The sequence below is a fragment of the Saccopteryx leptura genome, chromosome 5 (assembly GCF_036850995.1).
Source record: "Saccopteryx leptura isolate mSacLep1 chromosome 5, mSacLep1_pri_phased_curated, whole genome shotgun sequence".
NCBI lineage: Eukaryota > Metazoa > Chordata > Mammalia > Chiroptera > Emballonuridae > Saccopteryx > Saccopteryx leptura.
In genome coordinates, this window is record NC_089507.1 from 101,354,087 (window position 1) to 101,380,270 (window position 26,184).

Consider the following 26,184-nt stretch of genomic DNA (forward strand, 5'->3'; position numbering starts at 1 on the left):
GGGCCAGCTCTGGCGCTGGGTATAGCTCAGGAGCTGGTGCAGAGGGAGTAGCCAGGAGCAGCTCCTGCTCTGCTGGCACTAAGACAAGGCAGAGCTAAAGCTCCTTCTGTAGCGGGACTCTAGCTCTGGAGCTGCTGCTAGAACCGGTGTGGACTTGGCTCTGACTCTGGACCAGCTGCCGGAGGTGGCATCAAATCTAATGACGAAAATGTCTCAAGCTCTAAACAGGCTTGCAACCTCTATTTACACAGCTGGGTCTAGCTCTTGGATGGTACAGGAGCTGGTGCTGGAGCGAGTGCCACTGTGGAAACCACACTGGAACTGCAGGAGGAGGAGAGGTCACCTAAACGCCTACCTTCCCGTGGGCCTCTGCAGAGACAGACCATATCCCAGAGCTCTCTAGAGAAGGATGTTTTTCTAGCCTGAGTCCACCTACTGAGTGGTCTGAGGGCAGTCTCATCCTGTCCCTACACCAACCTCTGGCAGCTCCTCCTTGAGTGGCTCCAGCACTGACCCCTCCCCATAAGCTCACATGCACCCACCACCACTGCCTAGGGCTCTGCCTCAGAAGGCTGTTAGTCCTCCAGCTGGGTCAAAACAAGGTTGGCACTGTGCTCCAGGTCTGGGCCAGGAGGGCTGAGCTGCCTGTAAGCCATAAACTGCTTTAGGATGATAACGTCCACATCCTGCAGATGCTAACCCCCACTGGTCTCAGCCCCAAATACCCCCGACAGAAGCCTCTCTCTTGACTCAGAGCCCACTCACTCCTTTAGTTGTTCCTGGCATCTGTCGTCCTTCTGACAATGAGGGCAGAGGAAGCCGTATCTAGAGGAGGCCAGGAAACTGTCACATCCAATGTCCTGTGTCCTCTACCTAGTATGATGTCTAGTGGATGTGGCCGATGTGCAAGCTGGCATGATGCTGGGAAGGTAGAAATTTTAGTCTGCTCCATTCATTAAACTATATGAAGGGTCTAGTACAGGACCCGAATGCAGTAGACACTGACTGTATATATTTTAGACAGATTGAATCTTCTCAGGTATCTCAACAAGCCCCCAAGGGTCCCTGCTCTGGCTACACCCAGGACAAGGGACTTCCCAGATAAAATGTGGAACCTCCTTTACAAATGGGAAACAGCTTTTCCTAAGGCCACAGAATAACTGAGGCTGGAGGCAGAGAGCTTCTTCATAGGGAAGAGAAAATCATAAATAAAGCCCTTCAATAGATGGCTGGATAAAGAAGATGTGGCACATATACACTATGGAATACTACTCACCCATAAGAAATGATGACATCGGATCATTTACAGCAAAATGGTGGGATCTTGATAACATGATACGAAGTGAAATAAGTAGGAGAGGGAAAGGGGGAGGGGGAGGGGCACAAAGAAAACTAGATAGAAGGTGACAGAGGACAATCTGACTTTGGGTGATGGGTATGCAACATAATTGAGCGACAAGATAACCTGGACTTGTTATCTTTGAATATATGTATCCTGATTTATTGATGTCGCCCCATTAAAAAAATAAAATTATTAAAAAAAAAACAAAAACCCACAGCCCTCAGCAGCCCTTTCCACAGAGCCAAGCACAGAGTCAGCACTCTCCATGGCTTATTCCATTTAGTCCTGACAATAACCTTCTGAGCTTGGTCTTCATAGCACCCTGGTTTTCACATGGGCAAACTGAGGCTCAGAGAGGTGAAGTGACATTACCACAACACACAGCTAGGAGGTGTGCTGTGAAGAGAAGCACCCATCTTTTCCGCAGCAGGTCTGTGACCGGTAGGTGCTGGAGAAGTTTCAATGGATAGACAGGGAGACTGGGACACAGTAGTCTGCTCTGGAGGGCAGACACCAGGTACTCTACCAGCTTCTCCAGCAAACCTGCCTTCACAGTTCCCATCCTGCAAGTCTCATTCAGGTTCAGAAACAGCTTATTTTCACACTGGAGTAAGACAAAACAGGGACAAATCAAACAGTATAAACAGTAGCAAATACAAAAATACTTGTGGCCATAACGTGAAACAAAAGCAGTATATCAAGACTTTTTTTTTTTAATAATTTTATTTTTTTAATTGGGTGACATCAATAAATCAGGATACATATATTCAAAGATAACAAGTCCAGGTTATCTTGTCGTTCAATTATGTTGCATACCCACCACCCAAAGTCAGATTGTCCTCTGTCACCTTCTATCTTGTTTTCTTTGTGCCCCTCCCCCCCTTTCCCTCTCCCTTTCCCCCCTCCCCCCCGTAACCACCACATTCTTATCAATGTCTCATAGTTTCACTATTATGTCCCACCTACGTATGGAATAATACAGTTCCTATTTTTTTCTGATTTACTTATTTCACTTCATATAATGTTATCAAAATCCCACCATTTTGCTGTAAATGTTCCGATGTCATCATTTCTTATGGCTGAGAAGTATTCCATAGTGTATATGTGCCACATCTTCTTTATCCAGTCATCTATTGATGGGATTTTTGGTTGTTTCCATGTCCTGGTCACTGTGAACAATGCTGCAATAAACATGGGGTTGCATGTGTCTTTACGTATCAATGTTTCTGAGTTTTTGGGATATATACCCAGTAGAGGGATTGCTGGGTCATAAGGTAGTTCTATTTTCAGTTTTTTGAGGAACCACCATATTTTCTTCCATAATGGTTGTACTACTTTACATTCTCACCAACAGTGTATGAGGGTTCCTTTTTCTCCACAGCCTCTCCAACATTTGCTATTACATGTCTTGCTAATAACAGCTAATCGAACAGGTGTGAGGTGATATCTCATTGCCATTTTGATTTGCATTTCTCTAATAGCTAAAGAAGATGAGCATCTTTTCATATATCTGTTGGCCATTTGTATTTCTTCCTGGGAGAAGTGTCTATTCATATCCTCTTCCCATTTTTTTATTGGATTGTTTGTTTGTTTGTTGTTGAGTTTTATGAGTTCTTTGTATATTTTGGATATTAGGCCCTTATCTGAGCTGTTGTTTGAAAATTTCATTTCCCATTTAGTTGGCTTTCTGTTTATTTTGTTATCAGTTTCTTTTGCTAAGCAAAAACTTCTTAGTCTGATGTAGTCCCATTCATTAATTTTTGCCTTCACTTCTCTTGCCTGTGGAGTCAAATTCATAAAATGCTCTTTAAAACCCAGGTCCATGAGTTGAGTACCTATGTCTTCTTCTATGTACTTAATTGTTTCAGGTTTTATGTTTAGATCTTTGATCCATTTTGAGTTAAATTCAGTACAGAGGTACAGACTATAGTCCAGTTTCATTCTTTTGCATGTGGCTTTCCAGTTTTCCCAGCACCATTTATTGAAGAGGCTTTCTTTTCTCCATTGTGTGTTGTTGGCCCCTTTATCAAAAATTATTTGACTATATTTATGTGGTTTTATTTCTGGACTTTCTATTCTGCTCCATTGGTCTGATTGTCTATTTTTCTGCCAATACCATGCTGTTTTGATTGTCGTGGCCCTATAATATAGTTTGAAGTCAGGTATTGTAATGCCCCCAGCTTCATTCTTTTTCTTTAGGATTGCTTTGGCTATTCAGGGTTTTTTATAGTTCCATATAAATCTGATGATTTTTTGCTCTATTTCTTTAAAAAACGTCATTGGAAGTTTGATGGGAATTGCATTAAATTTGTATATTGCTTTGGGTAATATAGCCATCTTGATTATATTTATTCTTCCTAGCCAAGAACAAGGTATATTCTTTCATCTCATTATATCTTTTTCGATTTCCCTTAACAATGGTTTATAGTTTTCATTATATAAGTCCTTTACATTCTTTGTTATGTTTATTCCTAAGTATTTTATTTTTTGCAATCGTGAAGGGAATTATTCTTTTGAGTTCCTTCTCAGTTGTTTCATTGTTGGCATATAGTAAGGCTATTGACTTCTGTATGTTAATTTTGTATCCTGTGACCGTAATAAAGGGGCAATAAAAAAGAAAAAAAAAGAAAAAGAAGAAAAAAAAAAGAACAAAAAAGTCTCTATGGCAATGTCATGTATTGTGCTTTAGTCTCGTTGGCAGTCGAGGCTCATTAGCATTTATAGGCTCCAACAGTGAGAGAGTCCGTGTTCCTGGAGCCTTTCTCCTAGTCTTTCCTTCCTCAATTAGTAGCCTGATAATCCAGCTATGGGGTTACTGCTGCCTCTGCCTGGATAGTAAGAGGCTCAAAGAGCTGGCAACTCCCCACTCTATTTCCACTCAGCACAGGGCTCTGGGTAAGGCTCAGTCAGTCAGAGCTGCTAGCATAATCAGGCGGGCTTTCCGGCCATTCAAAGACCTCTGGCTCTGTCTGCCGCTCTGTTCGGTAACACAGGCGGGCGCCCACTTCCGGGGCGCTTGGAGGAAACTCTCACTCACTGGATGCATGCGCAGACCAGGATATCCGGCCAGCAGTCTCACGCTCTGAGTGAAACCCCCAACCGCAGGGAAAAGTTGCAGCGTTGGAATTGAGTCTCGCTCCGTCCCCGTGCGCGGCTTTTGCAAGGTGCTGGGGCGGCCCGAGATTCCGCTTTGGCCCACACAAAGGCCCCTGACTCTGCCCCTCTGTGCGATAACACAGGCGCGCACTGCCGAGGCACTCGAAGGAATCTCTCATTCACTATCTGCACGCACAAACCAGGATATGAGGCCGGCCGCGTTTCCCTCTGAGTGAAACCCCCTCCAGCACAGAAAATCTCCACCGTTGGAATTAGTTCTCACTCCCTTCCATGCGTGGCTTTCCCAGGGCACTGGGGCTGCCCAGAGACTCTGCCCTCAGCCCACAGAAAGGCCTCTGACCCTGCCTCTCTGTGGGGCAACACGGGCACCCACTCTCGGGGCCTAGGAAGAAATCTCTCGCCCACTAACTGCGCGCACGCTGACCAGGAGACCGGGTAAAATGGCCGCCCCGCTTGTCTTTCTTTGTTTGGGTTTGGCACGAGTGTTAGCTTGTATTGCCCGGGTTGCCACAGGATCAGTTTTTCCTCGGCTTGGATCTCTGTGCCACAGCCTGGTTCGGCCGTTTGTCCCGCGGCCTGGATCTATTCATCCCCTTTGCCTGCCTCAGTTTCTATATTCACAGTTACCAGAGAAAGCCGCCCTGTTTAGGTTAGTGAGGAAGGCAGAGCATTTCTTACTCCCTATTTCCTTCGGGGTTTGGTTATATATTTAGCCAATTTTTCACTCGACCATACTTTTGGGTGTATTGCGAAGCATCTGGAGGCTCCAAGTATAGGTTTTTTTGTTTCTGGTTGAAGATCTTGTTGAGTTTTGGGGGAGATTTATCGGTATCGCTTCCTACCCTACCATTACTCTGACGTCATCTCAAGCATGAATTTTTTGATATTCCCATAAATAAAAAGTAATTTTGCTTTTTCACAGTAGCTAAATGAATCAATGAGAGGATTTCACAGCCCTCTCCCGCTTCTGAGAGAACCACATCATCATGGAGATTGAGCTAATAATAATAATAACAATTATAATAATAGGTACAAGTTGGGTCAGAGGCAGGGGCTCCACCAGAATGACTGACCCCTTTCCTGCTCCAGTTGCTCAATCTAGCACAACGGGCACAGCCCCTGCCTTGGTGGTCATTCCCAGCACTGCAGCAGGAAACAGGAAAACTAAACATTATTTGCAGTCATCTAGGTAGTGGGGCAACCAGGCCCCAGGGGGCAAAGGAGCAGGACCTGTGAGCTCCAGGGGGCATAAGAGGGGCCTGGTACTCTCTCTGTTCCCCAGTTTCTGTCTATTGTCCTGAGGTGCCCAGTTCCCCTGGAAGCATCCTCTCCCCAGCGAGGACAATGACTCCGCCCAGTTTCATCTGAAGAACTGAGGCCCCAGCAAGGGTGGTCCGACCCCTGGTCCCGGGAGAGCGGTCCAATGCCCAGCACCTGCCCCCAGACCGCCCCCAGCCCCAAGGACTTCAGGAGATAGACAGCATTTACTGGACTCAGCGCAACAGGTCATCCATGGAAAACAAAGCACAAAATACACTCCTACGAACCAGTGGGACTCTCGGGGTCCCCGCCCCCAGTACACTCAGTTGCGGGGGAAGAATGAGGCCTCCCCTCTTTACCCTAGAGGCCCTTCCTTATAGAGTGGGGGTCCCAGAGCGGTGGACACAGCATCCCAGACCCTGTCCTGTCCAGACTGCCCTGGGGGTGGCCCTGCAGACCCTGGGACCCTCTGCATCTCAGCCCATCTGCCTGGCTTCACTCCCTTCCTGGTGTGGTACACTTTTGATGCTACGCGTTGCTAGGAGACGGGACCCGCTGAGACCTCAAAGCCTAAAGCTTGCACACCCTGCTTCCCAACAGCCCACTTTCCTAGGAGATGTGAGAATGCCCACTGGTCCTCTGGCCCTACCAGATAAACCGCCGCCTCGGAGCTACTGGCCAATCCAGAGTCTGCCTCGGTGGCTTCTGAGTCTTGTCAAAGCCACAGAAGAGCCTTCAAAGCAGGAGTCCCCAAACTTTTTACACAGGGGGCCAGTTCACTGTCCCTCAGACTGTTGGAGGGCCAGACTATAAAAAAACCTATGAACGAATCCCTATGTACACTGCACATATCTTATTTTAAAGTAAAAAAACAAAACAAAAAAAAAAAAAACAAAAACAAATATAATATTTTATTTAAAATAAAGAACAAGTAAATTTAAATCAATGAACTGACCAGTATTTCAATGGGAACTATGGGCCTGCTTTTGGCTAATGAGATGGTGGTGCCCCTTCCAGAAGTGCAGCGGGGACAGATAAATGGCCTCAGGGGGCCGCATGCGGCCCGCGGGCTGTACTTTGGGGACACCTGCTCCAAAGCATGGAGAAGATACCTGTTCTGGGCCTGGACACTTGGTAAGTGAGGCATACCGTGGTGGGGGAGGGGTGGCACTGTTTCTTAAAGCAGCTTGCCCTGATTTGGAGGGGACACCCGCTGGAACACCCGGGGACAGCTGTCCGAATGCCGCGGGCAAATGCGAGCACACCTACAGCATCTGCCAGCCCAGCTAGTAGCCTGTACCTCCCTGGGAGGTTCCTGTGTTTGAAAGAATTTTTAGATCATGGGCTTTCTAAAAATGAAGGGTGTCCCCATGATGCTTCATACTGTTGTTAATTGCAGTTATCTAGAAATAATGTCTTTGGAGACCCCTCCTTGTGGGAGTCCTGGACCATCAAAGGGTAGTGTCACTGCCCCGCTGTATTTATAGCCACCTGGTCTTGGATGTTCATCTTCCAGATATTGGATTTGTGAAACCCAGAGGCAGATGTCTCCATGCTGACTCTGTGGCCGGTTGTCAGCACTTCTCTCCCTTGTATCTGGTGAACCTATCATAAGAAGTCCTTGGTGAGAACAGCCTGCTCCAAGACCCTGAAGGCCTTGAAGTTGGAGTACTTGGACCTCTACCTCATACACTGGCCCATGGGTTTGAATGTACTGCCCAGGCCTGGTGAGATCCCCAACTGGCAGCCTTCCTTCCTGGTCCTGCCCCAGTGGGTGGTGGAAACAGACAGCCATCCTCAGAGCACATGGGTTCCAGGGCTGTGTCAGCCACGCGCTCACGTTGTGATCTCCAGGCCTCAGCTCAGGCGAGGTTTGGACTGGAATGCTTCCAACTTGCCAGGTCAGGGATTTCTTGGCCCTGTCTCTTCATGTAGGTTATGTCCTCTTTGGGCAGTGATGGCCTCTTTGTGATATGGGACACATCTGCTGATTCACCTGCAGCAGGCCCCAGGGTTCTCTATTTGCTGTTGTTCTCACTTGATTCCATCTCACAGCTTTCCCCGTTTACACCCTGCTCAGTCACTTTCCCAGCCTCAGTCTCACGTTGGTCTTGGCCAGGATGTCACTGTGTGCCTGCCCCGGACTATGATGACTGCCTGCCTGACCATGGGCCAGTCACACAGGTGGCATCTTGAAAGGATGCTCTCCCTACACTGGAGTGGGTGACAGCTGCACAGGCGTGTTCCATGTGTGCACCTTGTTGAGGAGCTCACAGCGTGTTCTGAGCTGTTGGCTTTCTTCTTAGATTAAAAGAAAAAATCCACTTCATTCCTGGTACAGTTTTACTTTCAGCCTTTGTGTTTGATTTCAATAAAGGATGTAGCATCTGCACCTCAGTCACATTACTGGAGCACTGATGATTCCCAGACAGTGACATGAGAGAGAATTATATTGGATATGATTTGTGTCTGTGAAATCAATGCCCCAGAGAATAGGACTGAACATAAGGACAATAGCTGTGTCACACTTATTGTCAGCTGTTAGTATTATTTTAATACTGGGTCAGGCACTGTTCCAGGTGCTTCACAGATATTATTCATTTAACCCTCACAACTGTTCTGTGAGGTGGGTATTGTTAATGCTCCCATTGCACAGATGGTGCAAGTGAGGCATAGGAAGATTTGTAGGGTTATTGGCGCCCAGAAGTTGATGCTCAGGTCCGACCTGCATTACTGGGCCTGGCCCTCACCTTCTAGCAGTTTCCTGCAATGGGCTGTCCCGGTGCTGAGCAGATGCCAACAACAAGGCTGGATTGCGCTTGTGCAGAAGGCAAGAGAAATGTCAACATGGGAGGTGGCTTTGAAGTAGGACAGAGAGCTGCTTTATCATGAAAAATTAGTCTGAATCAGGTTGTAATTTTAGACATTCTCCCCACTATTGCATAGGTATCATTGAATAAACATGTATCATATACCATCCACCCAGCTAGAGGCGACACAGCTGTGTATGGTGGGGATCTGTTCCTACAGGTGTCTTAGGGGACCCCTTTGCTCCCTGTGGAGCTCTTTCTCCACCCCGCATCTCCTCTGAACTTTGTATTCTGGTTTCATTATATTCTCACCATGTTGAGCATTCTAAGAGCTGAGAACAGCCTCATAGTGGCCTGAGAGGAAGTCAACTAGCTCTTAGATGAGAAAGCAGACCCCTTTTCCTCTTCTTTACCTGAAAGCTAAGCTCTGTCCTGACAATTGGCAAGCTTTTCATGTCCTCCTGTCCTGACATGTGAGTGGTGGGCAGTCAACTTCCAGGACGGTGGGGACTTTGCTGGCCATGCAGCGCATCAATCCTTTGGTCTTGAGAAGGTAAAGTGGGGCCTGGAGAATGGAAGCCACACAGCTGTGTGTGAGGGCTGTGCTCAGACCCAGACTTCATTCCCCATGTCTTGATTCTCCTTCCATCCTGTCTCCTTGTCAGGGTGACCACCAGCCTCCAGTAAGCTCCTTTCTTCTGGTTCTTACAGCCCGGGGAAGAAGACCTGCCTTTGGACCACAAGGGCATGGTGATACCAAGTGACACCACTTTCCTAGACACGTGGGAGGTAAGCTGAGCTCAACAGCAGCATCTTCATCCTACTGTTGGGCCTCTGATCGAGAAGCCATAAGATCCTAAACTTCTCATGTTAAAAGACACCAGGTTGTCTCCTCCAAACAAAGGTGTGAGCATGCACTGGGAAGGGACACCTGGCTCTGGGACTCAGACACCCCCGATACTTTTGCTTACCTCTCTGAAACAGGTATTTTAGGGATAAATAATCCAGATCTCACTTTATTCTTAATGTTTGTTTTTTTATTACAAAATATCACATGGTTATTATAGAAACCACAGAAAAGTATAAAATAGAAAATTAAAAGTCCATTTTCCATAACCATTTCTAGTATTTTATAGTTCCTTTAAGACTTTAAGCTTTTAAGAATGAAATCTTTGGCAGATGGTGAAGTTGGGGTGGGTCTGGGAGAGGCATGGAGGAAGGGACCACGTTTCCAGCTTGCTGCCAGTGTCCGACGAGAAGTGTTGAGGTGAGTGCAGTGTCAAGCAGGGGAGGTCAGGGGAAGTGACAGCATGAGCGCTGTGGCTGTGAATTGATGGTGTGACAGGAAGACAAGAGGTTCCTGCTGAACCTGGCTTCCAGCCCAGCCTGGGCACCTGTAATCTTGCCAATCTACATGAGGTTGAGAGTGAGGCATGAGACGAAAGCAAGTTCGCATTGTAATTTGTTGAGTTTCCGGAGAAAATACTCTGGAGTCATTGACATGAGATGGACAGGTGCAGGCGTGGGAGTGCTGGAGGTCATCTGGGCAGAGGTGGGGAGCACAGTCAGTGAGGATCACCTGGGCCAAGTTTTCTTTAAACAGGAGAACTGATGAAACAGAGATGAACTGAGACACAGTCAGGAACAGTGTCTGAGGTCCCCAACCCTTCTGTCACAGGTGCTGCTTTTCCTAAATGACATGGGTAAAGCTCAGGGTTGTCCTTGTAGCAGGAGTGAAGTCTGGATGATGGTTGCCCTGCTCACCAACTCTGGCCACCAGCCCCATGGCCACTAGGACTCATGCTGACCACTTATCCTGGTACCAGGCCATGCTTTTTGGGACCCTGAGGGGCAGTCTGGCTTGCTGGTCAGCAAACAGCACAGAGCTATGGTGCTTTTGCCCTCAAGTTCCTTCACAAGGAAAATAATGGTGGATTAGAATGATAGTGCATTATTGTGCTGAAGAAGATGATAATTTTGGTAGAAAGACTACCACCAGATCCAGTCAGCATGCAAATCCCTGCCAACATCATATCGACAGATGTTCAGAGTAATAGGTACATGGGCCGAATGTTAAATGCTCTGTGTTCATTATTTGATGTAATCTTTAATGCTGTGACAGAGAAGATTATTCCCAGCTGGCAGATGAAAACATTTATGCTTAGTGAGGTCATATAATGTGCCCAACATTTCGCAACTACTACATGATGGAACTGGAATAGACCTCAAGTGCAGAAATGATTATAATGCATCAAGTATAATATCTTAAAATGTTAGGACCAGTTTTAGGATAATGTGTGAAGGAGTGTGGACCATGAATTACCAATGGAGTAGTCAGAACCCAAGTGCCAAAAATAATTCTTGTTCCCTTTAAGCCATGGAGGACAAGGTGACTACAGGGTTGGTGAAAGCCTTTGGGGTGTCCAGCAGCTGGAGAGACTTTTGCGTAAACCCAACTTGAGGTTCAAGCCAGTGAATAACCAGGTGAGCTGTGTATGGCTAAGTGACTTCAAAGGATGAAGCCAGCTTTTTGGCTGTTACCTCCACATGGCCCCCCTGGAAACAAAGTGGGGTGGGACATGAAGGAGGAATTTTCTCCAGCGGCTGTCAGAAGTCATGACTATGGAGCAGGTAAGCAAATGATGGGTCAAAGGCGAGAACTTTCTTTCTTTCTTTTTTCTTTCTTTTTTCTTTCTTTCTTTCTTTCTTTCTTTCTTTCTTTCTTTCTTTCTTTCTTTCTTTCTTTCTCTCTCTCTCTCTCTCTCTCTCTCTCTCTTTTTCTTTCCTTCTTTCTTTCATTCTTTTTAAAATATATCCATTCCTTTGAGAGGGGAAGAGAGAGGCTTCAACTTGTTGTTTCACTTAGTTGTAGTTGTTCCAATGATTGCTTCTCATATGTGCCCTGACAGGGGTCGAACCCGCAAGCTCAGACAAGCTGGATTGATCGTCTGTACACTGAGCCATCTGGCTAGAATCAGTGTGACCTTTTTAAAAGGCTCATCTGGTGAGGTGGTGTCCTTGGACAGCAGGGCATAAGCATAGTTTTCCACATGTAGCCATGGGGCTATTTGCCAGGTATGTTCAGAAGTGACAGAGGGTCCAACAGGCCCTCATCCCTTGTTAGTGATGGTCATAGGTGGTGCCGGCTTCCTGTGGACTCACCCGGCACCCTCTCCGCTCTCTCCAGCCCAAGCAGTTGCATTGCAGCCTGAAAGTGATAGACAACTGAGTGGTTCACAGACTCTGCCGAGACTTGCAAGCTGAGAAATAGCCGTGAGGAAAGAGTGTTTACTAGACTGGCTGTGTATGTATGTAGAAGGGGTGTTTATTTTACTTAAAGTTTTTATTAATGTGTTATGTGCAAACAAAAAATTTCACACATAAGGATAGAACTTTATACATTCTTATAACTGGACCTAGCTCTGGGCCAGTGCCCAAGGGAGAAACAACATGGCCGGCACCCCAGGAGCCCCACCCTGCTGCTCTCTGGTCCGCGCTCCCTGTCACTGTTCCAATTTCTAACAGCGCAGATCAGCTATTGGACTTTGTATAAATAATGTGACACTTGGCATGCTCTTCTGTGTCTAGCTTTCTTTACTCAGCGATGTATGGCTTTGACTCTCCGAACTTCGTGTGTGATTGCCCATTCTTGTTTCCGTGTGAGATTCTCTGGTATGACTGCCCGTCTTCGGTGACAGAAAGGTAGTTTCCAGTAGAGATACTGAAACTAGAACGTCACATTCTATTGGTTTTTTATACATAAAGTTTTAGGATCGAGATACAACATACATACAGAAAAGTGCACATATCCTAAAGGGCACAGCTCAGTGAGTTCCCGCAAGTGAACACACTCAACTCTTCAGTGCCCAGAGCAGGAGCCAGAATGTCCTCCGCTTCCTGGAAGCTCTTCCAGTCACCACCCATGAAGAGTGGCCAGTGCCCCAACTTGCACACTCAGTGGGCTCCCATTCTTTAAAACTTCACACATACAAACACTCTGTGCAAAACTGCTTGGTTTCTATGTGGATTTTTGTTGAGCTTTCCACTGATTTGAGAGAGAGGAAGGAAGGGGCAAGGGGAGAGAGAGAGAGAAACATCAATCCTTTGTTCCACTCAGTTGTTCCACTTAATTGTACACTCATTGATTGCCTCTTGTATGTGCCCTCATTGGAGAACAAATCTGCAACGTCACCATGCTGGGATGACATTTTATCCACTGACCCATCTGGCCAGGCCTGTTGGGAGTCACTTTTAAATCATGGAAGGCTGTAGCCTAGTCTGTGGGATGAGGAGGGACTTCAGGGTCCTTTTTATAAATAAGGTTGGGAACCCCCAGGAATGTACCCTGAAACAGGCTTTAAGAGAGCCAGAAGCTCTACTTTCTGGGTTTCTGGCAGATCAGCCTGTGGGTCCTGAGAACCTTCTGGATATGAGGGCACTGTCCACACCTCTGAATTCACTCTAAACTAGCATTTAATTTAAGTTCACTTATGACCTGGGGACATGAGAACTTAGAGAGTGTGGAGGAGACAGGAATCTGTTCTCGAGTTTCATAACCTGTCCCCCAGAGTCTCTGTAGCACGTATTTGTCACATGTAACTCCCAGCTCCCTTTATTCACTGAATGCTCACTAAGCACCCACTACATGCCTGGCTTACCCTGGAGGTCAGGGACTGTTTGAACAATACAAAATCTGACCCAGGTCCCTGTCTAATGGCAACATATAGACAATTTCAAAGAATGACAATACACAAGATGTCGACTAATGTCCCATGCTACAGAGGAAGGTACAGGCGAGGAGGAGGTAGCAGGCTGCACATTATTAATTACCTCAAGTGCTCAGGGAGGACCTCACTGAACAGGGATTCTTGAGCGTTCAGATGGCTTAGGTGTTCCTCAAGAATGAGGACAGGCCCTGGCCGGTTGGCTCAGTGGTAGAGCGTCGGCCTGGCGTGCAGAAGTCCCGGGTTCGATTCCTGGCCAGGGCACACAGGAGAAGCGCCCATCTGCTTCTCCACCCCGCCCCCTCTCCTTCCTCTCTGTCTCTCTCTTCCCCTCCTGCAGCTAAGGCTCCATTGGAGCAAAGATGACCCGGGCGCTGAGGATGGCTCTGTGGCCTCTGCCTCAGGCGCTAGAGTGGCTCTGGTCGCAACATAGCGACACCCAGGATGGGCAAAGCATCGCCCCTGGTGGGGGTGCCAGGTGGATCCCGGTCGGGCACATGCGGGAGTCTGTCTGACTGTCTCTCCCCATTTCCAGCTTCAGAAAAATACAAAAAAAAAAAAAAAAAAAGACTGAGGACAGTGGGCAACCCCTCAACCCAGCCTTTTATTTCATAGGCGTGGACACTTAAGCCTGGATGTGGTCACGTAGCTCGTCAGTGATGGAGCCAGGACATTGATGTAGGAGCTCTTTTCCAGTGTCTCACTGGTCTGCAAGTTCTTTGGTCAGCTGTGATTCTCTTTGTAGAATGAATACCTCACTCAGAAAAATCTGATCAGCTTCTGCCAGTCCAGAGGTGTGTCCTTGACTGCTTACCAGCCCCTCAGGCGTTCCAGGTAGGGTTTTGTGGTCAGATATGGATGTATGTTCCAGTATCATTTGCACAGTTATCAGAAGGTTTGAGGAAGGCGTGGGCCAGGTGTGGAGACCACAGGCACCCCACTAGTGGAACTGTCAGCTCCCCTTGTCTCCATGGGCTGGGGAGGAGCTGTAGCTGAAAGCAGAGGAGAGTCACTTCAGTGGCTGCTTCGAGAAGGCAGTGACTTTTAAGGAACAAAACCAGCAGGAAGCACAGCCTCCAGTGCTCTGCCAGACCTCTCTCTCAGAATGGGTCACAGATTCCCTATGCAATCATCTCCCCAGAACCTGGACTGTATATTGTGCTCCCCCATTAGCACATGAGCCACCACCCACTCTGCAACCAGGGTCAGAATTGCCTTCCCTCTCTGATCCTCAAATCCAAACTGTCAGCAAGATGCATTGATTATTCTGCCAGAAAACTTGGAGTCTGTCCTGTCTCTTTTTTTTTTCTTTTCGAAGTGAGAAGCGAGGGGCAGCAGACAGACAACCACATGCGCACGACCCGTATCCACCCAGCATGCCTACCAGGGTGCGATGTTCTGCCCATCTGGACCTTTGCTCTGCTGCAACCAAAGACATTCTAGTACCTGAGGGAGAGGCCATGGAGCCATCCTCAGCGCCCAAGCCAACTTTGATCCCATGGAGCCTTGGCTTTGGGAGGGGAAGAGAGAGATAGAGAGAAAGGAGAGGGGGAAGGGTGGAGAAGCAGATGGGTGCTTCTTCTGTGTGCCCTGGCCAGGAATCGAAACCAGGACTTCCACTCGCCAGGCCAATACTCTCCTGCTGAGCCAACTGGCCAGGGCCTGTCCTGTCTCTTGATCTCTGTTCTAACTGTCCTTGTCTTCATTAAATATGAATTATCTCCAGAGATTATAGCAGGCTATTAACTTCTCACAGGTTTCTTTGGTTTTCAGCCACTGTCCACACAGCAGTTGAAGATAGCTATCTGATTATGACTATGTTCCTCTTCTGTCTACAAATCCTTCAATTCTTGGTCTGGCCTCTGCCTATTTTTGCCTCATTTTTTCCTGCCAACAGGCTTAGTGCCAACCTTGAAACTACTTAGGGCTCCTGCTTTCTAGTCTCTGTGCCTTTACAAACACCATTTTCTTTACCTAGAAATATTCTTATCTTCTTTTCTTTTTGAGACAGAGACAGAGAGAGACACACAGAGAGGGACATATAGGGACAGAAAAACAGGAAGGAAGAAAGATGAGAAGCATCATTCTTCATTACAGCTCCTTAGTCTTCTTAGTTGTTCATTGATTGCTTTCTTATATGTGCCTTGACCGAGGGGCTACAGCAGAGCAAGTGACCCATTACTCAAGCCAGCAACCTTGGGCTCAATCAAACCAGAAACCATGGGGTCATATCTATAATACCATGCTCAAGGCAGTGACCCCACACTCAAGCTGGCAGACTCGGAGTTTCATACCTGGGTCCTCAGAGTCCCAGTCCTGCACCACTACCTGGTCAGGCTTATTATTTTTTCTTAATCTGGCTAATTCCAGTTTCTAATATAAGGCTCAGTTCTGCATCACCTCCTCCAGGAAGACCTCCTAACTTCCCCTTCTTCATGTTTCCTCCATAGCCCTTGTCACTCTTTTGTCATTGTTTTCTTTTTAGTCTCTCTTACTTGTCAGAGCTATCTGAGTTGTGGGGATTGCATCTAAATCATGACTCTCGGCCCAGCCTGTAGCTCAGTACCTGGGACATATTAGTGACCTAGGAAAGGCTGAAATTATTTGACTGTTATTGCCTGTGTGTTTCTCATGTGAAATGGGCACATGTATGTGAACTTGATAGCAGTGAGAGCGTTCCTGAAGGCTGGGTCATACTCACAGCTGAGCGTGGGGTGGAAGAGCCCAGTGAGAGAGTGGTGGGGGAGCCGTGCAAAAGGAGGGGGAGGCTGGTGGCCTGGACCCAGCCCATGTGGAGTGGGCTCTGTTTGGTCCCTTCATAGACACTGAGAACTGCTTCTATTCCAGAGTTTGAAACACTTTAACTCCTTAGTAAATATTTGCTGGGGGAAAAATGGCTCCCCAAAGTGCTTTGGGCCTGGCCACTGCTGGACAGATGTTGAGGGACAGACCCACAGCCAGTCTTCACAGTCTCTGCCTAAAGCTCTCCATAAATGTCCCCAGGTACAACGTTCTCTTGGGCTTTGAGGTGAACTTTCCTGAGATTACAACAAACAATTGTCTATTCATGGTGATGATGGTGCAGTAGGCACTACTCTAGGTTCCACAAGAAGAGGTCAGAAGTCCAGGGGGCACACCATGGCCAGGAGCCCTTGCCTTAGACTCTGATGTTGCTACCTGGGTCTCCACACAAACACCAAATACAAGTGAAATCCATGTGCCAGCCGTCTGCTCTGAAATGTCAGCAATGCTTATTTCTAGATGATGGATTTGTGATAAACTTTTCTGTACATTTAGATTTCCCACACTGAGCAAGTAATATGACCAGACAAAAGTAAATCTAGAGTTTCCACTTTGGAGAAAATTTTGGTTTTTTTAAAGAAGGAAGTGCATATATTTGTTCTCATGTCCCCTGTGCTATTTATTTTCTCCAGCGAGGGCGAGGACCTAATGGATAATCCTGTGATCCAGACCATCGCACGAAAGCACCAGAAATCCCAGGTCAGGTTGGTGTGGCACCCGCTGGGCTGGGAGGCATCTCTCTGCTCGCTCCTGGAGCCACTGGGTGGGCAGGGGGAGGGGAGAACTCAGTGTGTTCCAGCTGGTGACTGACTTGAACTATCCAGTGTTCACCAGCCACTTGAGGCCACCATGGTCCCATAAACTCAGGCCCCTTGGGCTCCCAGACCATCTCTCTCAGCACCCAAGCTCAGTGGACCACAAAAGGAGTTTGTTATTCTCCTGCTGGCTCTAATGTCCTACAGTTTGGGGAACTGGACACATTTATAAATTCTCGTTAAGGTATCAGCAGGTCCTCTGATCTCCTTTCGCCAGCTGCTGTCCTTCAGACATGCTGGAGGGACAGTGCAGAAGTGCATTTGGTTCCTGAAGATTCTGGAAGGGAACGTCTGTGGTGGTAGTGCCTGCTGCCCCTGACTGTGAGCTTTACTGCACAATGAAACACGAACTGTCCGGGAAGCAGCTGGTCTCTGACTCCACATGTTCGCCTTTGTCTCAGGAGACATTTTCCCTGTAGGATTTGATCCGGTTTCAGATCCAGAAGAATGTGATCATCATCCCCAAATCTGTCACCTTAACACAGATTCTTGAGGATTTCCAAGAAGGTGTTTTCCTTCTCTGACGGCAGTAGGTTTGGGGTCATGTGTGTGCCAGACAGCTACACACCGCGACAAACAGGCCCAGCCTGTGCGGCTCTGATACAGCAGAGGGGCGGGAGAAGCACAGGCCTCACCTACCTGGGGGCTGCAGACAGGAATAAACTGGGGGAGGAGACATAATGAGGGGCCAGGGAGCCATAGGGGCCACCTGCCACCCAGACTCCTGCTTTGCGCCCAGCACCACTCATTAACGCTGCCCCTGGGACTGCCCACTCTAACAGGAGGGATGCTTCCAGGCTGCCAGCTTCTCCCTTCAATGCCAACCGTCCAAGCACAGCTCCTACTCCAGGCAGAACTGCTGACTAGGCGTCACGTGGACGACCCTGTGGGTAGATTCTGGCTACGGCCTGTTCCCTCCCGGACAAAGATGAACTCATGCCCTGCACCTTCCTGCCCGGTCCTCAGCAGCGGGTTAGGGTTGACTTTCCCGTTTGAAGATCTGTGATTGTAGGAACGGCTTACAGTCCTTGGGCATGTTAGAGACCAAGTAACAGGACTGATTAGAATGTCTTAGAAGAAACAGAAAGTGAGTACTCTTAAATTACAATTTATTACAGCTATTGTTAGAGTTAACGGTCCTGAGGCAATAACTGCTGGGATGTGTAGAATAAATGTGTAAGTTCTTTTGAGTTTGGGTTTTTGTTTGTTAGTTTGTGTTTTTGAACAGTAGGAAAAATACTTTGCTACACCCAGTGACAATTCTGTATTGTCCTCACTCCTATGGGACCAACACAGCACACACCTCATCTTTCTCAGGGCACCTGCTTAGCCAATGCCAAGCAGATGGCCACATCTCCATGGGTCTGGGAACTGAGGCTGAGGGTCAGGGAGCAGGCCAGGTGTCACATGAAGTGTTTCCTTTACATCTCTGTGTCCCCACACAACCAGCCCAGTGCTCTGCTGGTAGCATGTGCTGCTTAAGTGTTCACTGGACTTAGTTCCCTTGAATATTTTCTTCTGGTTTCCAGTGTTTGGTTTTGAATTAATAGAAAAGACATGAATGATCTCCTCTGCCTGGACAGGAACTGCTGACTGACCACATTCTCGTGCGAGTACAGCCCCCTCAGTGCTTTCAAAATGGAGGAAGCAATACTCGGATTGACTGGTTGGTTCCTGGATGGTATTTGTCATATACACTCTAGGTTAATGAAATCTCAGAATTCATTCCTGTTTGAGAATGGGCCAGTGAGTGAACCCAAAGATGAATTTCATATATTAGGGAGTATAAAAATATGTAATTATGTCATTTTAATTGTGTGTTTTTTTACATAGTAATCCCTTTTTGTTCCTGTTTTTGACTTGTTCTTTGGTTTCCAGAACTGAAAATCAAGGGACTATCCTTTCAACATAGGGTACTGAGCTGTGTCCCACCCCTCCTCCCACGCGGCCCAGACAGATCCAGGACTCTAAAGAGCTCACTGCCCAGCACTGGGCACGGCCTGGCCACAGATGGGAGGGACAGAGGCGAGCTCCGCCGGACTTCTTCTAAATCAGTGTGGTCTGTGACTGGAGAGCAGGTGTCCCGAGCACATGCTCGCCCCGCAGACACCCACACAGGCGTACAAATCCCACAGGCACAGTGTGGTGGGATTCTCACAAGTACTGAGAGACCAGCGTGAAGAAGCTCTGCAGCCACAGCTCAGCCTCAGCAGTGAGGCCCCGCCAGCCTCTCTGCTCCCCACTGGGTGCAGACCCCCAGTGATTTCTGGAGAATCGCTTACCTTCACACCTGGAAACAGGCTGGGTGAAAGTGGTGAGCTGTCTTAGCTCAACACAGAGGCATTTTTTCTTAAAATCTAAATTTTAATTTTAAAATGATATTGTTAAAGAAAGTCTTCCAGGAAATCAGATTATACCTATGAAAACATCAAATCAGAGATGCGAGTGCTCATTCTCCATTTTGCAATCTGCGTTCAGTCCAAGACAAGGACCAGCGTCCTGTCCTCTGAGGAAAACAGGCTGGGTGTGCACGCAGGTTTGTTCAGGACAACGTGTGGTTCCTGCCTCCCTGCAAGTCACCTCCCACTCAGCCCAGCCGGCCCAGTCCCCTGGGAGCTGCTGTGGGCTCCCAGCACCTCCTGCCGAGCTAAACACTGCAGCTCACACACACATCTCCAAGGATGTGAACTGCCCTCGGGTCATTTCCATGGCCTGCCTCAAGGACGGTGTTCCTGTCCACAGGGGTTAGTCACTCCTGGCTGTCACTCTCTGGCCCAGCGCTGGGCTTCATCACCCAGTGGAGAAGGGGTGTGGAGGCCGGCCTGGCATAGTCCTGACCTGTCATCCTCCTGTTCCTCACCAGGTCCTCCCATCTGCCTTCGTTCATGAGGCTGTCCTTCCTGCTACCTTTGGTGCTCTCAACTCAGTGCACACTTGCTTCATACTCAAGCTTTGGTGCCCTGCCAGGGAGGTGACATGTGGGGGCTCCCGAACCCCCCAGGCTGTTAACAGGAGCAGCAGAATGAAATGCTTTTCTGTGTCTGCTCCTGAAGCCAACAGCCAGCGAGGATCCCGGGCTGGAGTCAAGGCTCTCCCACCCACATGGCTTGGGTGTGCTGAGCATGGCGAGGTGAAGACCACACTTCCTACCACAGTCAGAGGGGTGGTCTAATAGTACTGGTTTTCAGCCTTTTTACCCTTGGGGACTGGTGAAAGTAGAATTATTTCAGGGATGGCTAAGACATCATCCTGAGCATAAGTGAATTTGAATAAGATCATTGGATCTATAAACCTCATAAGAGCAGGGTGGTTGTCTCTTTCACGGACAGGCATGAAATTTTTTGGTGGACTGGTCTGTAGACTGGCAGTTGAAAAACACCAGATGGTCTTCACATGGACCTGGCTCATTACCGTTGTTCCAATAGCTACCTTTTTATAATCACTTTATATTTCATGGAAAGGTTTTTACAAAAAAAAAAAATTATATTTTTCTGAAGTTAGAAGCCTGGAGGCAGAGAAACATACTCCCGCATGGACCTGACCGAGATGCACCTGGCATGGTCACTAGGGGGCGACGCTCTGTACATCTGGGCTGCTGTTCCTTTGTAACCAAAGCCATTCCACTGCCTGAGGCAGAGGCCATGGAGCCAGTGGCTACAGGAGGGGAAGAGAGATACAGAGAGAAAGGAGAGGGGGAAGGGTGGAGAAGCAGATGAGCAGTTCTCCTGTGTGCCCTGGGTGGGAATAGAATCTGAGACTTCCACATGCCTGGCCATTGCACTACCACTGAACCAACTGCCAGGACTTTTACAAATTTTTAAATAACTCTTCTACGAGGGCCATTTTAAATAGCAAAATCACCAAAAAGAGTCATACAGATGAGAATCCCTTGGCTCTATTTAGACCGTGTAAGGGACACGAGTATGCAGTGAGAGTTGGAAGAAGGCACAACAGTGCCCTCTTTCCCCTTCATAGAAACCAGCCCAGGTGGCCCCAATTATTGTTGCTCTCTGCAAGTTTGAGAATGAGCAGGAAAATCCGGACAGTGTTAAATTTTGTATTACAAATAAATTTTAGCCTATGAGCAAATACTCAAACATGGGATCCTGAATGATGAATGTATGAACTATTTTTGCATTTATCCTTCATTCCGGAGCCTGCATCAGAGCTGTTAACCAAAGATGCCACTAGGTGGCGACAGAGACCAACTAACTCAAGCTCATTGAGTGCTAACTATTGTCTGCAGGTTAAGGGTTTTTGTTTTTAGTTTTAAACACTGGTGGGCCATTGTGAGAATAGAAATAACAGGTAGCAGAAACAAACACTATAGAATTATAAAGCTTAGGAAGTTTTGCCAGGTTCATGCAGACATTCTCCATCCCGCATACTTCCCTGTTCATATGGTATTTGAGAGCTCTGTGCAACTTCTATCTCACAAGCCCTTCTCCCCTGAGGCCTGCTTCTCTCTGCCTAACCTGACTTCTGTGGAAGTTCTTTCTCACTCCAGGGCCTGTGGACACAGGCTCCACAAGAGAAAGTATACACTTGTCCCCTTCAAGGAGGAACGTGTCAGATGGCTGGTTTGTGTTTCTAATTCTTAGTTCGCCAAAAGAGGGATGCACCAGGCCTGATGCGTTTTATAATGAACTTATGCATCTGTGAACAGAAGGGCTTAGGCCCTGTCACGTCCACTCTGATGTCTGAGATTTAAGCTTTTATAGGGTTATCGAGTAAGGCTTAGTCAAGTGACTACTTTTGGCATGAAATTTTAAGGTGGAGTGAGGGGATGTGCTCAAGTTGGAGCCTTGGGGAGAAGATGTGAGATATCAGCCAGGTTTGCTCAGATGGATAGCTACAGGAACTTCCCTGTTGCCAGATAAAGTTTAACCTGGCTTAGTAGAGTTTTTTGGTAAGGGACGTAGTTCTTGAGCCTAACACTAATGACGTAAGGGTGGAGGGGGTGCTCATCTCAGTCGACACTGTCCCACTGAAAACTTTCTCCTTTCACTGGAATGGGAAAGGCAAGGATACGTAAAAAAATTAGAGGCATACACAGTGTACTGCAGAAGGTCAAGGCCAGGGAGGTTCACACTGGTTTCAGGCCGCCCACAGAACAGCTGTGGAGCTGAAAGGCATTGGGCCATTCCCATTTATTGGATTATCATGGCAGCAGGCAAGTGAACAAACAGGAAAACTGCTTCTCCTTAGGGCAGACAAGTGAACAGGGGGAAAGTCACCACTGGGGTAAGTACCGTAACCTTATATAGGCTGTGCACACAAAAGTGGCTTTCTAACAAGTGCTTACATCGCTAATTGTGCAAAGTGAATGCAGCCAGAAAACAAGAGAGCAAACCTACCTGCAGCCTTTTCCCCACACAGCAAGGAAGAAAGCAGCCTAAGCAAAGTCAGGAGGTGTGGTTGGTTGTGGACAGACAATATGGACAATTGGTAAAGACAGTGAAGCAGATTATGGAGGAAGCTGGGGGGGAAACAGTTTGATACCTTCCTTGTTCTTGGTTTTATGAGTAATCCTTAATTGAAATTTGGATGTTTCAGCTGTTTTGTATTTTAGAGATTAAAAGTCTGATAAATTTTTAGGATGAGGTGAATTCATAGAACAAAAGAGAAAATAAAACAAGAACTACTGCCACGTGATAAAGTAGACTTTGAAAATTTGAAAGTGCAGTCAATGGTTAGCCTTTCTTGAGAGCACATGTTCCCCATGATCACTTCCTGGGAGGTCAGAATTTTCATCTCGGTGATGCAGGGAAAGAAGCAAACAAGCCAAAGAGGCAGCAGGTGGTTTGAACTGTATCATTATTTATTTGGGGGGAAAGACTAGGCTTAGAGACTTTTATTTCCTGATCCAGGCATTCTAGTCATATTGTGACTGATTAAGGAAAGGTATATGGAATAAACAGAAACTCTCTCATTCTTGACATGTTTGCTAATTATCAACCAAAAACAAAAAAAGAAAACCAAAGAAAAAAACACTTAAGCAGCCACCAATTTTAATAGTCATCAGAAATTGGATCATCTGGGTATCCAGCATAACTGCAAGATAAAAGAAGAGCTTAAGTCAACTCTTTCAGGGCTGTGTAAAGAGAGGATTGCTTGCTTATTTGTTTGTTTTGACTGGCTTAAGTATAAAATTAATCTTTTTTGGAGATGAACAAATGCAACTAGTTTTATAATAACCATGTGCTATTGAATTACACTGTAATGAACACATTGAAAAAAATAAATATACTTAACTTTCACTTGAGCACCTACACAAAAAATAACAAATATATTCTATTTTTGCAGTTATGTTACTCTACAACTTAAGGATATAAAACAATTGGTGTTGCAGCTTTAAAATCCCAAAGGGCAGAAATGAATTCTGCCATCCTTTTTTAGTGCCCATCGGGATTCTTACATAAAGTTAACAAATATTACAAGGCAATGATGAGGAAGGTGATAAAAATATCATTGTTGAGCAATTTCTTCCCAGCACTTAGAAGTGGATACAATGATTATAAACTAAGTCACTTCAACAGAGAACTTCCAATTTAGGAAAGGAAGTGACCTCACTTTATATACATGATTATTTTGAGATGGAAAATACTAAATCACTGAATAAGTGTTGAATAAACTTATCAATATTGTGAAGGATTACAATATGCTCCTCTACGTTCCCTTCCTCTTACCCTTTCTGTCATTTTCTTATATTGTTCATTCAATCAATATTTAAAGATTGATCAGGGAAAGAGTAGCTTTGTATAAAATCCTACCCTAGAAATCTAACAGTCTGTGGTCAACAAAAAATAACCAAGTCAGTTAGTGACCTATATGGTGTATGAATTAAGGATACTTACCAGGAGAGAAGTCAGGGAAGAGGGAAAGGAAATGCCGGGTAGGGGTGCATTGTCAGATAAAGTGAACGAGAAGGTTTTACAGAAGTGACATCTGAGTTAAGACATAAGGAGGTGGAGTAGTGAACATCTAGATACCTACCTGGAGGAGGAGCATTCTAACAGAACAGCCAGTGCAAAGGGCCTGAGACAGGCAAGGTATATGTGGAAAGCAGCCAAGGGGCCAGAGGAGCTGTGCTGGAGAGCCAGGGAGGAGAACCAGTAGGACATGGAGGCAGAGTTGTAGGGAGGGAGCACCCTGTTGACTCTTGTGGGTTGTGTAAGGAATTTGGCTCTGGCTACTATGTGTGAGGATGAAGTAGACAAGCAGGAAAGCAAAGAGCAGTCAGTGACTTGACATTAACATGAGCATGTCTGGCATGTGTGTCGAGGGGAAGCCCTGTAGACACCATTATGGGAGATAAGTTGAGATGCTTATTAGACATCCAGGTGGAGCTGAGTAAAGGGATCTAAAACACTTGGTCCAGGACCCAGGTCTGGGCTGGAAGTGATTTTGGAGAGTCTCTATTTATATGGTGTTTAAAGTGTGGGACTAGATGAAATCACAAGAATGTGGTGTACATAGAAAAGAGAAAAAGTCTATGATTGAGCTTTAGGTCATTCTGAAGTTAAGAGGTCAAGTTTAGAGGTCAAGCTGAAGAGAAGAAACCTGCAAAGTAGGGAGACCCTGAGACAGAACGGCAAGGGAGGGCAAGGGAAACCAGAGCAGCCACAAGGGAAGCAAGCTCAAGAGAAGGTTTTTTGTTATGTTGTGTTGTGTTTGTTAGTTTGTTTTTTTAGAACAATTTAAAAATACTTTATTTTATTTTTTTATTAATTTGTTGTGTTTACATAGATTCTAATGTCACCCATGTTCCCCAGTACATCCCCCTCTCTCCCTCCCCGTAACACCCTCCCCCCTTCCCTTCGGGATTTGCTTTTCTGCTCTCTTCCCATCCTATCACCCAATCTTCCCCTTTCCCTCTTCTGCTTTCCTTCTGGATCCTTTGATCCCGTCTCTCTTTCTGTTCTGCTCCTCAGTTTATATTGTTTGTTGGATTCGTCATATGAGTGAGGTCATATGATATTTTTCTTTCTCTGCCTGGATTATTTCACTTAACATTAGTGTTTCCAGGTCCATCCATGTTGTCACAAAAGGTAATATTTCCTTCTTTTTCAAGGCCCTATAGTATTCTATTGTGTATATGTACCACCGCTTTTTAATCTAATCATCCACTGACGGACACTTGGGCTCTTTCTAGATCTTGGCTATCTATGCTGCCATAAACATGAGGGTGCATTTCTCCTTTCAAACTGTGCTATGTATGGTATTCTTGGAGTATATTCCTAAATGTGGAATGGCTGGGTCAAAAGGCAGTTTAATTTTTACTTTTTTGAGGAATCTCCATACTGTTTTCCATAGTGGCTGAACCAGTGTGTATCCCACTAGCAGTGCAGGAAGGTTCCCTTTTCTCCACATGCTCACCTGCACTTATTCTGTGTTGTTTTGTTGATGAGCGCCATTCTGACTGGTGTGAGGTAATATCTCATTGTGGTTTTAATTTGCATTTCTCTAATAATTAGTGATGTTGAGCATTTTTTCATATGCTTATTGGCCATCTGTATGTCCTCTTTGGAAAAGTGTCTATTCATCTCTTTTGCCCTTTTTTTGATTGGACTGTTTATTTACCTGGGGTTGAATTTTAAAAGTTCTTTATAAATATTGGTTATTAAACTCTTATCAGACGTATTGTCAAATATGTTCTTTCATCGTGTGGTTTTTCTTTTTATTTTGTTCATATTGTCTTTAGCTGTGCAAAAGCTTTTTAGTTTGATATACTCTCATTTCTTTATCCTGTCTTTTATTTCACTTGCCCGTGGAGATAAATCAGCAAATATATTGCTGTAAGAAATGTCGGAGAGCTTATTGCCTATGTTTTCCTCTGGGATGCGTATGGTTTCATGACTTACATTTAAGTCTTTTATCCATTTTGAGTTTATTTTTGTGAATGGTATGAGTCGGTGGTCTAGTTTCATTTTTTTGTAGGTAGCTGACCAATTTTCCCAACACCATTTGTTAAAGAGACTGTCTTTACTTCATTGTGTGCTATCACCACCCTTGTCAAATATCAATTATTCATAAAGGTGCTGGTTTATTTCTGGGTTCTCTGTTCTGTTCCATTGATCTATGTGCCTGTTCTTATGCCAGTACCAAGCTGTTTTGAGTACAATGGCCTTGTAATATAACTTTATGTCTGGAAATATGATACAACCCACTTTATTCTTCTTTTTCAAGATGGCTGAGGCTATTCCTTGTTCTTTTTTGGTTCTATATAAATTTTTGGAATATTTGTTCTATATCTTTGAACTATGTCCTTGGTATTTTAATAGGAATTGCATTGAATTTACTAATTGTTTTGT

At 46.1% G+C, this 26,184-nt stretch overlaps 2 protein-coding genes across 3 annotated transcripts in view; both read right to left on the reverse strand.

Moving 5' to 3' along the window:
- The window catches only part of LOC136405685 (aldo-keto reductase family 1 member C15-like), a 470,894-nt gene that overhangs the window by 171,527 nt on the left and 273,183 nt on the right, over window positions 1-26,184 (reverse strand). The gene's annotated exons all lie outside the window — the stretch shown is intronic.
- LOC136405688 (aldo-keto reductase family 1 member C3-like) overlaps window positions 22,673-26,184 on the reverse strand; it is a 45,477-nt gene continuing 41,965 nt past the window's right edge. For both annotated transcript variants that reach the window (XM_066385170.1, XM_066385169.1), the window contains one exon: window positions 22,673-22,924. In XM_066385170.1, the coding sequence (XP_066241267.1) occupies window positions 22,882-22,924 (43 nt within the window). In that variant the 3' untranslated portion in view covers window positions 22,673-22,881. The remainder of the gene's footprint in view (window positions 22,925-26,184) is intronic.